This window comes from Microcaecilia unicolor, chromosome 3, assembly GCF_901765095.1.
Source record: "Microcaecilia unicolor chromosome 3, aMicUni1.1, whole genome shotgun sequence".
Classification (NCBI taxonomy): Eukaryota; Metazoa; Chordata; class Amphibia; order Gymnophiona; family Siphonopidae; genus Microcaecilia; species Microcaecilia unicolor.
In genome coordinates this window covers 155,729,445-155,742,224 of record NC_044033.1, presented here as the reverse complement: position 1 = coordinate 155,742,224, position 12,780 = coordinate 155,729,445, and the positions used below count along the sequence as shown (strand labels likewise).

At 43.4% G+C, this 12,780-nt stretch overlaps 1 protein-coding gene across 1 annotated transcript in view; it reads left to right on the top strand.

The window, feature by feature from the left end:
* The window catches only part of BIRC6 (baculoviral IAP repeat containing 6), a 965,314-nt gene that overhangs the window by 160,184 nt on the left and 792,350 nt on the right, over positions 1–12,780 (top strand). Inside the window, 1 exon segment of the mRNA XM_030196513.1 lies at positions 906–2,300. Coding sequence (XP_030052373.1) covers positions 906–2,300 — 1,395 coding nt within the window.

Here is a 12,780-nt window from a genome sequence, read left to right as displayed (position 1 = left end):
CCATATGGCATCTGCCTCTCTCTCTCTCTCTCTCTCTCTCCCCCTCCTTTCCATCCGGCATCTGTCCCTCTCCCCCCCCCTCCTTTCCATCCGGCATCTGCCCCTCTCTCTCCCCTCCCTTTCCGTCCGGCGTCTGCCCCTCTCTCTCCCCCCCCCTTTCCGTCCGATGTCTGCCCCTCTCTCTCCCCCCCCTTTCCGTCCGACATCTGCCCCTTTCTCTCCCCCCCCCCCCCCTTTCCGTCCGGTGTCTGCCCTCTCTCTCCCCCCCCCCCCTTTCCGTCCGGTGTCTGCCCTCTCTCTCCTCCCCCTTCTGTCTTTCACTCTACACTCCCACTGGAGCTGCTGTTTATCCAGATGAACAGCAGTGGTGGTGGCAAAACAAAACTAAAGTAAATGAGGGGCCGATATCTTCATACTCAAGATTTCCAGTCCTTCCCCCATCTGATATCACTTCCTGTTCTGAGGCAGAGCCAGCACCAGTGGCTCCCCCCCCATTCCGACGCCTGTGCTTGTTAATGAGTGTTAGGACTGTTTAATACATATTCCATTATTGTGCTCTACTTGTTTAGAGTTGCTGTGTGGTGGTCCAGATTTGTCATGGTAACCCCTGACATCATAAACAGCTTTATTAGCAGCAGTCTGTTGAATATTATGATTCTTGTTGTTGCTTGGGTGGTTATGTATTAGGATTGCATGAAATCTGTATTTTTATCTTGGCACTTGTATGCTTGAGAAACCTAAGCTGACACTTGTTAACTTATGACAAGACTGCTGTGTGGTCCTCACTTTGAACTCTGGTGTAAAATTTGTGTGCTTTTTTTTTTTTTAATTCTTGAATAAAGGAGGGTGTTAGCCTTAAAATTTAGGTTAGTAATATTGTAATTTTCACTGTTTTTATTTTAAAGGACATACATCACAAAAGGAAACAATGGAGGTGAGCTTGGACTTAACAGCCCTGAGCATTCTCCAACAGCCTGAAAAACTTCAGTGGGAAATAGTTGCAAATGTCCTTGAAGACACGGTTAAAGACCTGGAAGAACTCGGGGCAAATCCTTCTTTAGCCAGCTGTAAGAGTGAAAAAACAAAAGAAAAACATCTAGAACAGCACAACATACCCTTTCCTTGTTTACTGGCTGGTGGTTTGTTAACATACAGATCTCCTGCAGTCTCTCCTATCAGCAGTAATTCACGGAGGTCGTTAGACACTTTAAGCAGGACTCAGGGTGAAAGTCTCTCTGAACAGGGGTCCACTGACAATGAATCCTGCACAAATTCAGAGCTGAATTCTCCCCTGGTAAGGAGGACGTTACCCATGTTGCTGCTTTACAGCATTAAGGAATCTGATGAAAAAGCAGGGAAGCTCTTTTCCCAGATGAACAATATTATGAGCAAAAGTTTACATGATGATGGCTTCACGGTTCCCCAAATCATTGAGATGGAACTGGATAGTCAGGAGCAGCTGCTTTTGCAGGATCCCCCTATGACATACATTCAGCAGTTTGCTGATTCAGCTGCCAACTTAACATCTCCTGAGTCTGACAAGTGGAGCTCTGTGGTTCCCAAACCGGGGACTTTGGTTCAGTGCTTGCGACTCCCAAAGTTTGCTGAGGAGGAGAACCTGTGTGTGGATTCCATCACTCCTTGTGCGGATGGAGTTCATTTGCTGATAGGACTGCGGACGTGCCCTGCTGAATCTCTAAGTGCAATAAATCAAGTAGAGGCCTTGAACAATTTGAACAAATTAAATTCAGCACTATGTAACAGGCGAAAAGGAGAATTAGAGTCCTCCCTTGTTGCTGTGAATGGCACAAGCATCAGTGGGATGCAGAGTGAATCACCAGCAGATGTACAGACATCTTTGATAATTCAGCCTGAGCGGAGAAGTGTTAGTGGTGGGTATTTATTACTTTATAAAATGAACTACAGCACCAGGATAGTAACTTTGGAGGAGGAGCCAGTTAAAGTCCAACACATCAAAAATCCCCAGGATACAATTACATCACTGATTTTGCTTCCACCAGACATTTTGGATAATTGTGAAGATGACTGTGAGGAACCTGTAGAGGAGTCACAGTTGACCCTCAAGAATGGTAGTGGGAAGGAACGGAAACCTGACCTTTCCAGTCTCGGTCACCTCATAATTACAACTCAGGGAGGAGATGTTAAAATATTAGATCTTTCAAACTTTGAAATTTTAACAAAAGTGGAGCCACCTAAAAAAGAAGGCACTGAAGAATCTGATCCATTTGTGTCTGTGATTTACTGCTCAGGCACAGACAGGTTATGTGCATGCACAAAAGGTAAGGCAAATTTTAATGAACTATGTTTTTATTTCAGACTGGTTGCACACATGCTAGGATCATAGTTTATTCTATTGTCATGTTTTTGTTGAGGTAAAGGAGATAATATCATGTCAAACTTGTGTGCTCCTGTGTGCAACCCTTTGAAATACCTGTGTAAAACTTATGAGACTTGCTATACAATGAAATTGAAGCAGTAATGTTTTTATATAGGCATAATATTGCTTTTTGTGTTATCCAGCCACATCACAAATATTCATGTAATATTGTAGCTTTGAGAGTTTTCTCTTTTAAGAGAAATAACTTACTATACTGTTTTGAGTTTTCCACATTCCATTTGGAGATTTTGATAATTTGTGCTACAGTAACAGTTTTAGATGAAATGGTGCAGTAAACGTGATCTAAATAATTGTGATGTTATTGCCTTAGAACAATTTATTCTCCCAATGTTCCAACTCCAGTGAAATCTCTAGACAAATATTTGGGGTGGCAACAGTGGCGCAAGGGCGCTAGCCAAAAGCCACATCTCTGCATATCATGCCAACCACCTCATCCCATACCCCACCCCCACCCCACTTTTAAATTAATTATTTAAGACACTGGTGCCTCCCCTCCCCTTCCAGTTAGTTTCAACTACAAGGTAAAACTGCTATTATAATTGATACCATTATTAAACAAGTTCTTATGTGTAAGAGTGAAAACTGGATTGTTTGCAGGATTGGATAGAATGGGGTGGGCAACCTTTATATAGAGGGCCACATGAATGTTGGTACTATTCCTAGCAGGCCACAAATTAGCAAATACGAGTAAAAACAACAACCAGTGATGACATTAAGTAACGTTGGAACTGGAAATGCAAAGTGCTCCACAGACCTTCTGCGTTAAATAAGCAGGTAAATATTTAGCAAAAATGATTGAAACAAACTGCTAGACTGGCTATGCTGTTATATAGTGTTTAAAATTACCAAAACTCATTTGTGTGGGCTGTTGTCTGCGTATACTTCCCATGATCTTGTGGGATGCATAAAATTCAATGGTAGGCCACAAGTTGCCTATCCGAGTATAGAATCTCAATTTAAACCTTGCAACTCGCCATACAAAAAAAAATATTCAAATTGTATTCATCACCTCAGGAACAGCATGCATTCTTTCACTGTCAGACACTTAAATCAGATAGGTTTTTGTTTCTGTAGTGGCTCTGTTAGAGCATTTTTATATTGAGTGCTAAGGGCCTGCTTTCAGATATAGCGCCATACCCTGCAAAAAAAAAAAAAAACATTCAAAACCTGTATAGGAAATTTTAGTAAATCATAACAGTCCTAGCCCACCTATGAAAAGACAATGCTGTAAGATTTTGATTTAAGATTTCGCAAGCTGTCAAAGGCCTTTCTGTTTAGTACACATCTCATCAATAGACAAACTGATGTTGACTTTATTAATACCTATTTCAACTAAGCTAATTCTCTAGATGACTTTGCATAGAAAACATGGAGTCTTTCCTGATATGTTAAAATTATTAAAATTATCTTTATTGATTGTACTTCAGGTTGACGTTTTTCTTATATGTAAGCCACATTTTGAACCTGAATCTTTTTGGGATAATATGGAATACGAATATCATAAATAAATATTATACTGCGCTCTAGAGCACAAGTATATACTTAATACTCAGAAACTAGAACAAAGCTGTAGAGTTGCAGATTCCTACACAGACACTACATGCTAGCATAATCCTTCAGCTCAATTGCACATGCAGAACATGGATTGATCATCACCTGATACAAATAGGTGACCATATGAAAGTACACTAAAACTGAAATGGAGATCTCCCCTCCAGACTCTGTAATCAGTGCAATATTGGGACAAGAGAAACAGAAATGCATTTTCTTTTGCACTCTGCAAAATATAAAAATGAAAAAGACATGCATTTTCCAAAACGGACACACCTAAAAGTCTTTAAAGAGTGTTAAATAATACAGTAAAACTAGAGGACATGAATTGAAGTTGTGAGGCGTTAGACTTAATAGTAATGCCAGGAAATTCTTTTTCACAGAAAGGGTGGTTGAAGCCTGGAATGCCCGCCTGAGGGAGTGGTAGAAACAAAACAGTGACAGAATTCAAAATGACATAGATTAAACATAGAGGATCTCTAATTATTACATGAATGGCGTATAAAAACCCCTAAACTTAAATGGTGGCATGTGTGTGAATGTGTCGAGTGACGCTTAGATGGCAACTCTGGCTGTGATGAAGTCTTGGCTGGTGCTGGGCAGACTTGTGTGGTCTGTGTCCCATATATGGCAGTCTTTTTTTAGGATGGGCTGGAAAGGGCTTCAGTGGTTGAAACCTGAGGACGGTGCTGGGCAAACTTCTATTGTCTGTGTCCTGCAGTGACAGACAGACAGGCTGGAGTGGGCTTAGACAGCAAGTCCAGTAGTTTGGGAACATAAGGACAGGACTGGGAGGACTTCTATGATCTATGTCCCAGAAATACCATGATCAAGTATTTTACATCACATTCATTGGTGATTTAATCGTGAATTGATGATGAGTGTGACAGTTGGGCTGTTTAGGTCTTTATCTGCGTTTTCTTACTATGCTACTATGTTACCTTTGTTGTCTGGTTATTTTTTCCCAAGTTGGGCTGGTCCAAGACTCGTTTCCACTTTTCTTGTGTCAGTCTTCTCCTAAATATTTTCCAGGTTTACTTTTCCATTCCGTCTTTCTCCTCTTGGTTTTCTTTTCCTTCTTTGTGTGTCTGCCAGTGATCTTTCCTTTTTTTTTCTACTTTTGTCTTCCCAGCATTTATATCTGGTCATTTGCTTTTACCCTCATTCTAACCTTTCTCTTACCCTCTAGTTTCCTTTTCACCTCTCATCTAACCTACCAGCTTTTTTCGTCTCCCTTTATCACCTCTCTAGCATACCCATTGCCTCTCTCTCTCTCTCTCTCTCTCTCTCTCTCTCTCTCTCTCTCTCTCTCTCTCTCCTTCCTCAGTGTCCTATTCCTCATCTTTAACTCTCTTCCTAGTCCCCATTTCCATCCTATGTCCTCACCCTCAGCCCTCAACTATTCTCTACTGCATTTCATCCTCTCACCAGCCCTAGCTATCCCTGTCTCCCCTTCCTTCCCTTGCCTCTAGGCCATTTTTCTATTTCTTACCCTCTATCCCACCTCCTATTGCCTCTCTTTCACCATCTTTTTAACCCCATTTCCACCCTCACTCAATCCCTTCAGAGACCTATCCCCTTCCTGTTATTCCACTTCCCAGTACCCCCATCACTTTTCAAGCCTATCATTCTCTCACCAATTTTGAATGTCTCAACTTTTCCTCCAACTTCATCTTCTTATTTTGCACCCACCCGACTCATACCTACCAATTGCCAAGACTTCATTATCCCCTCAAAATTCCCACTCCTCTCTTCCATACATAATTCCCTGCTCTACCCCCAGTACTTTCTCACTCAGTTATCAAGTCCTAGTCCTCTTCTGTTCTGTTCTCTTTCTCCCCCCTTTTCTTTTCTGCTCCGGTACCCTTCTCCCCACTCTCTAATCCCATCCTTCGGCTTTGTTCCCCCTTCTCCCCCCTCTAATCATATTCATTTTGTGCCCTTTCTAGGGTCTACTGTTCATTTGACTTTCTCCATATCCACCCTCATTCCCTCTTTATCCCTATCTTTCCTTTCCCCTACCTCATGTTTAGCATCTGTCTCTATCCCTCACCCCACTTGACCCTGTCCTTTTCCATGTACAGCTTTTCAGTGGCGTACCTGGGGGCGGTCATCTTTTTACACCCCCTTCCAAAATCCACTAGTAGGCATACTGAGAATACAAAACACTCAGGACCTATAGAGCAATTCTATACCATAAGCAATAATTTCTACGAGTCACACAAGAAAGAGGAAAACATCTTAAACACTACAATGAGTCTGACGTCGGTGCCGGGGAAAATGGTAGAGGCTATTATTAAAAACAAAATTACAGAGCACATCCGAGCACATGGATTACTGAGACCGAGTCAGCATGGCTTTTTTGTGGGGAAATCTCGCCTGACCAATTTACTTCAGTTCTTTGACGGAGTAAACAAACATGTGGACAAAGGGGAGCCGGTTGATATTGTGTATCTGGATGTTCAAAAGGCGTTTGACAAGGTACCTCATGAAAGGCTACAGAGGAAATTGGAGGGTCATGGGATAGGAGGAAAAGTCCTATTGTAGATTAAAATCTGGTTGAAGAATAGGAAACAGAGAGTGGGGTTAAATGGTCAGTATTCACAATGGAGAAGGGTAGTTAGTGGGGTTCCTCAGGGGTCCGTGCTAGGACCGCTGCTTTTTAATATATTATAAATGATTTAGAGATGGGAGTAACTAGCGAGGTAATTAAATTTGCTGATGACATAAAGTTATTCAAAGTCGTTAGCTCGCGACAGGATTGTGAAAAATTACAGAAGGACCTTACGAGACTGGGAGACTGGGCGGCTAAATGGCAGATGACGTTTAATGTGAGGAAGTGCAAGGTGATGCATGTGGGAAAAAAGAACCCGAATTATAGCTATGTCATGCAAGGTTCCATGTTAGGAGTTACGGACCAAAAAAGGGATCTGGGTGTCGTCGTCGATAATACACTGAAACCTTCTCAGTGTGCTGCTGCGGCTCGGAAAATGAATAGAATATTGGGTATTATTAGGAAAGGTATGGAAAACAGGTGTGAGGATGTTATAATGCCATTATATCGCTCCATGGTGTGACCGCACCTTGAGTATTATGTTCAATTCTGGTCGCCGCATCTCAAGAAAGATATAGTGGAATTGGAAAAGGTGCAGCGAAGGGTGACTAAAATGATAGCGGGGATGGGACGACTTCTCTATGAAGAAAGACTAAGGAGGCTAGGGCTTTTCAGCTTGGAGAAGAGACGGCTGAGGGGAGCCATAATAGAGGTATATAAAATAATGAGTGGAGTGGAACAGGTGGATGTGAAGCGTCTATTCACGCTTTCCAAAAATACTAGGACGAAGGGGCATGCGATGAAACTACAGTGTAGTAAATTTAAAACAAATCGTAGAAAATATTTCTTCACCCAACGCGTAATTAAACTCTGGAATTCGTTGCCGGAGAACATGGTGAAGGCGGTTAGCTTGGCAGAGTTTAAAAGGGGGTTAGACGGTTTCTTAAAGGAGAAGTCCATAAACCGCTACTAAATGGAGTTGGGAAAAATCCACAATTCCAGGAATAACATGTATAAAATGTTTGTACGTTTGGGAAGCTAGCCAGGTGCCCTTGGCCTGGATTGGCCGCTGTCGTGGACAGGATGCTGGGCTCGATGGACTCTTGGTCTTTTCCCAGTGTGGCATTACTTATGTACTTAGAACATCAATTCACCTATTGTAAAACGAAACCAGCCAGAATAGTACAGATAGTCAATCCTGCAATCTTTCAACTGAAAGCCAAGTCTTTTTCACAAACACAGATGCACCCTAATCCACTATTGAATAAGTAATCATAAACTTTCTATTTAGATAAAAATTAAACTGAACCCCCAAGATGCCAGATTCTGTATACAATGCAATACCACAGAAACAGAAAAGTCCCCTAGTACTGTACAAAATATAAAGATAGCAGATGTAAGTTTCACTACTTTACAAATTAACAAATAGAAATAAAACAAATATAGAAAATACCATTTTATTGAACTAATACATTTAGCTTTCAGAGGTCAAAACCTCCTTCCTCAGGTCAATACAGTATAGTGCTCTTATAGTATCTTACATAGTAACATTGTAGATGACGGCAGAAAAAGACCTGCATGGTCCATCCAGTCTGCCCAACAAGATAAACTCATATGTGTATACCTTACCTTGATTTGTACCTGACTTTTTCAGGGCACAGACCGTACAAGTCTGCCCAGCAGTATTTCCCGCCTCCCAACCACCAGTCCTGCCTCCCATCACTGGCTCTGGCACAGACCGTATAAGTCTGCCCTCCATTATCCTCGCCTCCCAACCACCAACCTCTCTTCCCCCACCTGCTCCGCCACCCAATTTTGGCTAAGCTTCTGAGGATCCATTCCTACTGCACAGGATTCCTTTATGCATATCCCACGCATGTTTGAATTCCGTTACCGTTTTCATCTCCACCACCTCCCGCGGGAGGGCATTCCAAGCATCCACCACCCTCTCCGTGAAAAAATACTTCCTGACATCTTTTTTGAGTCTGCCCCCCTTCAATCTCATTTCGTGTCCTCTCATTCTACCGCCTTCCCATCTCCGGAAAAGATTTTTTTGCGGATTAATACCTTTCAAGTATTGGAACGTCTGTATCATATCACCCCTGTTCCTCCTTTTCTCCAGGGTATACATGTTCAGGTCAGCAAGTCTTTGCTCATACGTCTTGGAACGCAAATCCCATACCATTCTCGTAGCTTTTCTTTGCACCGCTTCCATTTTTTTTTAACATCCTTCGCAAGGTATGGCCTCCAAAACTGAACACAATACTCCAGGTGGGGCCTCACCAACGACTTGTACAGGGGCATCAACACTTCCTTTCTTCTGCTGATCACACCTCTCTCTATACAGCCTAGTAACCTTCTAGCTATGGCCACCGCCTTGTCACACTGTTTCGTCGCCTTCAGATCCTCGGATACTATCACCCCAAGATCCCTCAGTACCTATCAGACTCTCACCACCTAACACGTAAGTCTCTCGTGGGTTTCTACTCCCTAAATGCATCACTTTGCATTTCTTCGCATTGAATTTTAATTGCCAAACCTTAGACTATTCTTCTAGCTTCCTCAGATCCCTTTTCATGCTTTCCACTCATTCCCGGGTGTCCACTCTGTTGCAAATCTTAGTATCATCCACAAATAGGCAAACTTTACCTTCTAACCCTTCGGCAATGTCACTCACAAATATATTGAGCACAATCTGCCCCAGCACCGATCCCTGAGGCACTCCACTACTCACCTTTCCCTCCTCTGAGCGAACTCCATTTACCACCACCCTCTGTCGTCTGTCCGTCAACCAGTTCCTAATCCAGTTCACCTATCTTCAGCCCATCTAGTTTATTTAAGAGCCTCCTGTGGGGAACCGTGTCAAAAGCTTTGCTAAAATCTAAGTAGATTACGTCTATAGCATGTCGATGATTCAATTCTCCAGTTACCCAATCAAAGAATTCAATGAGATTCGTTTGGCACGATTTCCCTCTGGTAAAACAATGTTGTCTCGGATCTTGCAACTGGGCGATACCAGCGTAGACTATATTGCAACAATCAAGCTTAGAGGTCAGCAATGCATGAATGACTAAGAATAATCGTGGTTAGTTGTGAAATGAACATAAAAGTCATAGGGCCAGAAAACCTTTTTTTTTTTTTTTTTTTTAGTGGTATAACCTAGTGAATTAAATGAGAATTCTGAATCTATGACGCAGTGGCGTAGCTAGGGTAGTTGATACCCGGGGCCAGTCATTTTTTAACACTCCCCTTCCCCCCCCCCCCCCCCCCCCCCCCCCCCGAAATCCAGTACTAGGCATACCGAGAATACAAAACACTCAGGACCTATAGAGCAATTCTACCATACCATAAGCAGTAATTTGTACGAGTCACACAAGGAAAAGGAAAGCATCTTAAACACTACAGTGAGCACTAGAACATCAATTCACCTATTGTAAAACGAAAACAGATTAGTACAGATCATCGATCCTGTACAATCAGTGCCAGCCGAAAGCCATGTCTTTTTCACAAATACAGATACACTCTAATCCACTATAGAATAAGTAATCATAAACTTTCTATTTAGACAAAAATTAAACTGAACCCCCCCGATGCCAGACTCTGCATACAATGCAACACCACAGAAACAGAAAGGGGCTTATTTTCAAAGCACTTAGCCTTCCAAAGTTCCATAGAAACCTATGGAAGTTTGGAAGGCTAAGTGCTTTGAAAATACACCTATATATGTCCTCTAGTACTGTGCAAAATATAAAGACAGCAGATGTAAATTTGAAAAAAACTAACAAATACCAATCACCACTTTACAAATTAACAAATAGAAATAAAACAAATATCATTTTATTGGACTAATACATTTAGCTTTCAGAGGCCAAAACCTCCCTCCTCAGGTCAGTTCAGTATAGTACTGTTACAGTGTCCTATCCTGACCTGAGGAAGGGGGTTTTGTTCTCCGAAAGTAAAATGTATTAAAATTGGTCCAATAAAAAGATTACCTTATTTACGTGTTCTATTATAAACATTTATTAACACAGCTACAATACTACTTTATCCTAAAGCAAAAAAATAAAAATATATATTTACAGTTCGTTGTCTCTGGTTTCTGCTTTCCTCATCTTTTCACTGTCTTCCTTCTATCCAGCATCTGTCTTCGCTCTCTCTCTGCCATCCAGTGTCTGCCCTCTCTCTCTGCCCCTTCCATCCAGTGTCTGCCCTCTCTCTGTGCCCCTTCCATCCAGTGTCTGCCCTCTCTCCCTTCCATCCACTTCTGCCCCTTCCATCCACCATTTGCCCCAGTCTGCCCTCTTTCTCTCTCTCCTTCCACCTACCATCTGCCCTTTTTCTCTGCCCCTTCAATCCGTCTGCCCTCCCTCTACCATCCATCCAGGGTCTGCCCTCCCTCACGCTCCCCCCTTCTATCCCCTCTCTCTCTGCCCCCTCTTTTCAGCCCCCAGTTCCAGCCCCCTTATTCCACCTGCCCCTAGTTCCAGCCCCACTATCCCACCAGTCCCCAGCCCTTTTCTCCCATCAGTCCCGAGCTTCAGCCCCCAGCCACTTCTCCCTGTCCTCTTTTCAACCCCTAGTCCCCACAGTTTCTGCCCTGAGGAAGGGCTTTTGTTCTCTGACAGTCAAAATGTATTAAAATTAGTTCAATAAAATGATTACCTTATTTATAAACATTTCTCCGCGGACAAGCAGGCTGATATTCTCACATGTGGGTGACGTCACGTTGGCCCCGGAGGATTTTCCAGCAAAATCGGCAAAAGTCTCTTCCAGAGCGTTCTGTCTTGCGAGAGGATCACACCGCGCATGCGTGCGCACGATTTCCTGCTCGCCGTGCGGGCACGCTCCTCAGTTTTCTTTCCGTTTCTTCGTGTCAGGAAGCCATCAGGATGTGGCTTTGGGCTCACCAGCACGGCATGTTTCTCCAAGTCACGTATCTGGCAGGCATAAACAGTCTGGCCGACAGGTTGAGCAGGATAATGCAACCTCACGAGTGGTCTCTCAACTCGAGAGTAGTACGCAAGATCTTCCAAGTGTGGGCACCCCCTTGGTAGATCTCTTTGCCACTCAGATCAATCACAAGGTCTCTCAGTTCTGTTCCAGATTTCAGGCCCACGGCAGACTAGCATCAGAGGCCTTCTCCTTTATTGGGGGAAGGGCCTCCTGTATGCGTATCCTCCCATACCCTTGGTAGGGAAGACTTTGCTGAAACTCAGGCAGGATCGCGGAACCATGATTCTGATTGCTCCCTTCTGGCCGCGTCAGATCTGGTTCCCTCTTCTTCTGGAGTTGTTCTCAGAAGAACTGTGGAGATTGGAGTGTTTTCCAGCCCTCATCACTCAGAATGAGGGGGCGCTTCTGCATCCCAACCTCCAGTCCCTGGCTCTCACGGCCTGGATGTTGAGAGCGTAGACTTTGCCTCCTTGGGTCTTTCTGAAGGTGTCTCCCGAGTCTTGCTTGCTTCCAGAAAAGATTCCACGAAGAGGTGTTATTCTTTCAAATGGAAGAGGTTTGCCGTCTGGTGTGACAGCAAGGCCCTAGATCCACGTTCTTCTCCTACACAGGCCTTGCTTGATGAATACCTTCTGCACTTGTCTGAGTCTGATCTCAATACCAACTCTGTAAGGATTCACCTTAGCGCGATTAGTGCTTTTCATTATCATGTAGAGGGTAAGCCTATCTCTGGACAGACTTTAGTTGTTCGCTTCATAAGAGGTTTGCTTTTCTCAAAGCCCCTTGTCAAACTTCCTACAGTGTCATGGGATCTCAATGTCGTTCTCACCCAGCTGATGAAACCTCCTTTTGAGCCACTGAATTCCTGCCATCTGATGTACTTGACCTGGAAGGTCATTTTCTTGGTGGTAGTCACTTCAGCTCGTAGAGTCAGTGAGCTTCAAGCCTTGGTAGCTCATGCTCCTTATACTAAATTTCATCATAACAGAGTAGTCCTCCGCACTCACCCTAAGTTCTTGCCGAAGGTGGTGTCGGAGTTCCATCTGAACCAGTCAATTGTCTTGCCAACATTCTTTCCCCATCCTCATTCCTGCCCTGCTGAACGTCAGTTGCACACATTGGACTGTAAGCGAGCATTGGCCTTCTGTCTGGAGCGGACAAGCCCATTCACACAGTCCGCCCAAATGTTTGGTTTTTTTTTTTATCCCAACAGAAGGAGAGTGTCTGTCGGGAAACACACCATTTCAAATTGGCTGGCAGATTGCATTTCCTTACGCCCAAGCTGGTCTGACTCTTGAGGGTC